The sequence below is a fragment of the Frankliniella occidentalis genome, unplaced genomic scaffold, assembly GCF_000697945.3.
Source record: "Frankliniella occidentalis isolate FOCC.00 unplaced genomic scaffold, Focc_3.1 Scaffold325, whole genome shotgun sequence".
In the NCBI taxonomy this organism is placed as follows: Eukaryota; Metazoa; Arthropoda; class Insecta; order Thysanoptera; family Thripidae; genus Frankliniella; species Frankliniella occidentalis.
Window position 1 is genome coordinate 154,862 of NW_026267449.1, and position 3,181 is coordinate 158,042.

General features: G+C 46.0%; 1 protein-coding gene across 1 annotated transcript in view; it reads left to right on the forward strand.

Moving 5' to 3' along the window:
• Positions 1-373: 373 nt before the first annotated feature.
• The window catches only part of LOC113214129 (lipase member K-like), a gene marked incomplete at its 5' end in the record, with an annotated part of 35,455 nt that continues 32,647 nt past the window's right edge, over positions 374-3,181 (forward strand). Inside the window, 2 exon segments of the mRNA XM_052274008.1 lie at positions 374-606; positions 979-1,165. Of these exon segments, the coding sequence (XP_052129968.1) occupies positions 374-606; positions 979-1,165 (420 nt within the window).

Genomic DNA, 3,181 nt, shown 5'->3' on the forward strand with positions numbered 1-3,181 from the left:
CATTCGTTTTCACGTGACAAATTCGCCTCTTATGCACTGAGCCTTGGGGAACAGAGCGGTGCAAAAGGTATGTCACGTTCTAAAGAATGTGACATGATATTCTAAATCATGTGACACAGTTCACATTATATAGAATGTGACGTCACAGTATCTGAATAACAGTGTATTGTGTAGTTCAGAGTAGACCAACAAAAAGTAAAATTTCTATAGGCAAGCAAGTCTAAAAATCGGAAAACTCATAGGAACGTGTACAAATCAGATATTGAGTCGTATAGTTAAATACTTCGAGACATTATATTCACACACGTGTATGGTTTTCCGTTGTAAGCTAGAAACTAAAACGCTTCATGATTTCCCGAGTCTTTTTCTTTAGTTTTGCAGCCCTTGTTGTCACCCATCGTCGGTGAGGTGGAGAAACTTCTGCCCATCCCCGGAGCTCTGATAGGAGCCCTGGCCCCGTATACCTCAGTACTTAATCCGCTGCTGCAGTCTGCTGTGCTTCAAAACAATTTGACGCAGTTCAGCTCTGACGTAGTCACAAGCCTCACAGGACTAGTGGGCGTCTTGGTGAATGCTGCCCTGCCTGTACCACCCTACATCAGGCCAGTAAGGAATCCGTTTTATATGATTAGCTCTTGCTCATTACTGAATGTGAGTCGATAGCCCGCGTCATACAGTAAAGGCTGACACTGCACTGCAGCTCAACGCTGAAGTTGAACACAAAAAAAAAATGTTCAACATATCAGCTGAACAGTTTGCAATATTCGAAGCGTGTTAAACACATAGCAAGTAAGGAACACTGTGTTAAACACTTGAAGATGATCGTTAGCTGTGCCCTTTTTACTTCAGTGTACAGAGTGGTAATGTTTTTTTGTACTTTACAATTTTAAGGGTTAAATTAATAACGAAGTCATTATTTTATCGTCTTGTTTGTGCTGGTGCCTTCTTGATTTCATATTTGAGTCTGCCCTTTTCCAGGATAGCGAAGCTCCCAAGTTCGGTTTCAGTGGTGAGGCGTACAATGTAACGACTTCTGATGGCTACATTCTGGGTGTTTTCCGAGTACGCAATGCAAGTTGCAGTGCTTACCGTGCTGTCGTCGTAATACCTCCGGGAATACTTTCCAACGCAGCATCATTTATGTACATCAAGGAAAATAGTCTTGGTAATCTACAAGGCCCCTTTTTTGTGAAAATACATTTCCTTACTTCATCTTACTAGTTCACGTGGCAGTTAAGCACCAGAGATCAGTGCCTCCAGACGGGCTGCCTGTCACGGGCTCTTTTCTTTTGGCCGTATGGAAAACAGCCCGGGTGACAGCTAGCACACCCCATGCATTAGAGAAGGGCGCCCCGAAGAAGCAGCTTAACAGCTTTTGCACCCCGCCCCGCTAGGTTTTCCAGCACTTCAAGGCCGCAACAATGGTCGCACCGACTTTTGGTGAAGGTCACCATAACAGCAAAGGCATAAGGAATCGAAAGATGTGTTTATTTTTCTTGTACGACGAAAACTGTCGGAGCGCGGCCCTCCCGAACGCAGAGAGGTCCGACGATGATTTACAGTCGAGCCGCTCATGTCCGGAATGATTCTGAACATAGTACTGCCTTAAACAACACACCATCCACATTCAGTCCGCATTTGCTGTGCGCGTTCTGCGCATGAGCAGTGGCGCGTCGACCCGTGCCGCCAGCCGAGCTGGCAGGCAGAAATCCGACGCGACGCACCCTCCGCCGCGGCTCTCGGCGCGCGTTCGGGAGGGCCGCGCTCGGACAGTTTTCGTCGTACAAGAAAAATAAACACATCTTTCGATTCCGCATGCCTTTGCCGTTTCGATGACCTTGGCCAAAAGTCGGAGAGTGACCAATATTGCGGCCTTGAAGTGCTGGCAAACCTAGCCGGGCGGGGTCCAAAAGCTGTAAAGCTTCTTCTCCAGGGCGCACTTCTGTCATGCCCCATGAGGGGTATGTTCAAACCTCATAGCCACGATACTACATCGTGCTCATAGCTCACAGCATCAACTGACATCGCACACTGGCCACAAAGGACCAGAACGGGTTTTCACGGACTGCATCAAATTCGGGCAAACGACAAGAGCCTGTAACAGCCAGCCCGTTTGGAGGCACTGCCAGAGATGATCGGTTCGCACTCGGACGGACACCTGACCAACGGAGACCGGCAGGCGGTAGAGATGAGGCGCAGGGAGCTCTAGCGGCGACCCCTCCGCCGCACTCTTACCTGCAAGAGGTCGACCTCGAGCAGATGAGGGCGGCTTTAAGTCGTTCAGTGAAAAGAAAATGGGAACTGGGAATGTTACGTTGAATTGTTTACAGTCGTATAGTTTGTCTGAATCTTCGCATCTTCCTCGTGAAAATGATCTATTGCATAACGACAAGTAAACAGCCTTGACTTGTGATAGGCATTTTTACCAGGGTGTATTGAAAACAGGTTTTCCTTCGGCGCGGATTATATAGGATGCGGAAAATTGGACATTTGGAACGTAGACAATGCAAAAAATCGCAACTCGATCGGGCAATATTTACTATCACCTCCACGCAATTACATTTTCAGAAATTCACTTAATAAAACTTAAATCGAAAAGTAAGAAAAGAAGCAAACCAAGTTCGCCCATTAGTAAACACGCCATTTTTCCACCGACACACAAAAATTTCGTCCGTTTGGACGTAGCTCTTTTAGTTTTGGAGATATTGATCGACTTAAGCGAATTTAAGCCTTTTAACAACTATGGCTGATAACTGATTTCGCTTTATGTTTTATGGGGATAGTAAAAGCCGGAGATAGTATAAATAGTGTCTGATCAAGTTGTGATTTTTTGCATTTTGTTCTACGTCCCAAATGTCCTCTTTTCCGCACCCCACCGAATACGTGCGGAAGGAAAACCTGTTTTTAATACACCCTAACTTTTACTTGTTCGAAAAATATTCACTTGTGTAAAGAACTTCCTTTTGGGGGTTGTAGCATCCGCTCGCTTCGAAGCATTACATCGGAAGCGTCGGTCAGCGTGATAACCACGTCACTCCATCGTGAATTACTGGTAAAAATCCTTTACCTACTGTACCAGTACACAACGGTCACTGATTTAACTGGTACGACCGTACTGACTGGGATACGGCGTTTTGGACTACGAAGTCCAGTTTTTCTTTTCGAAATCTTGGCACGATAC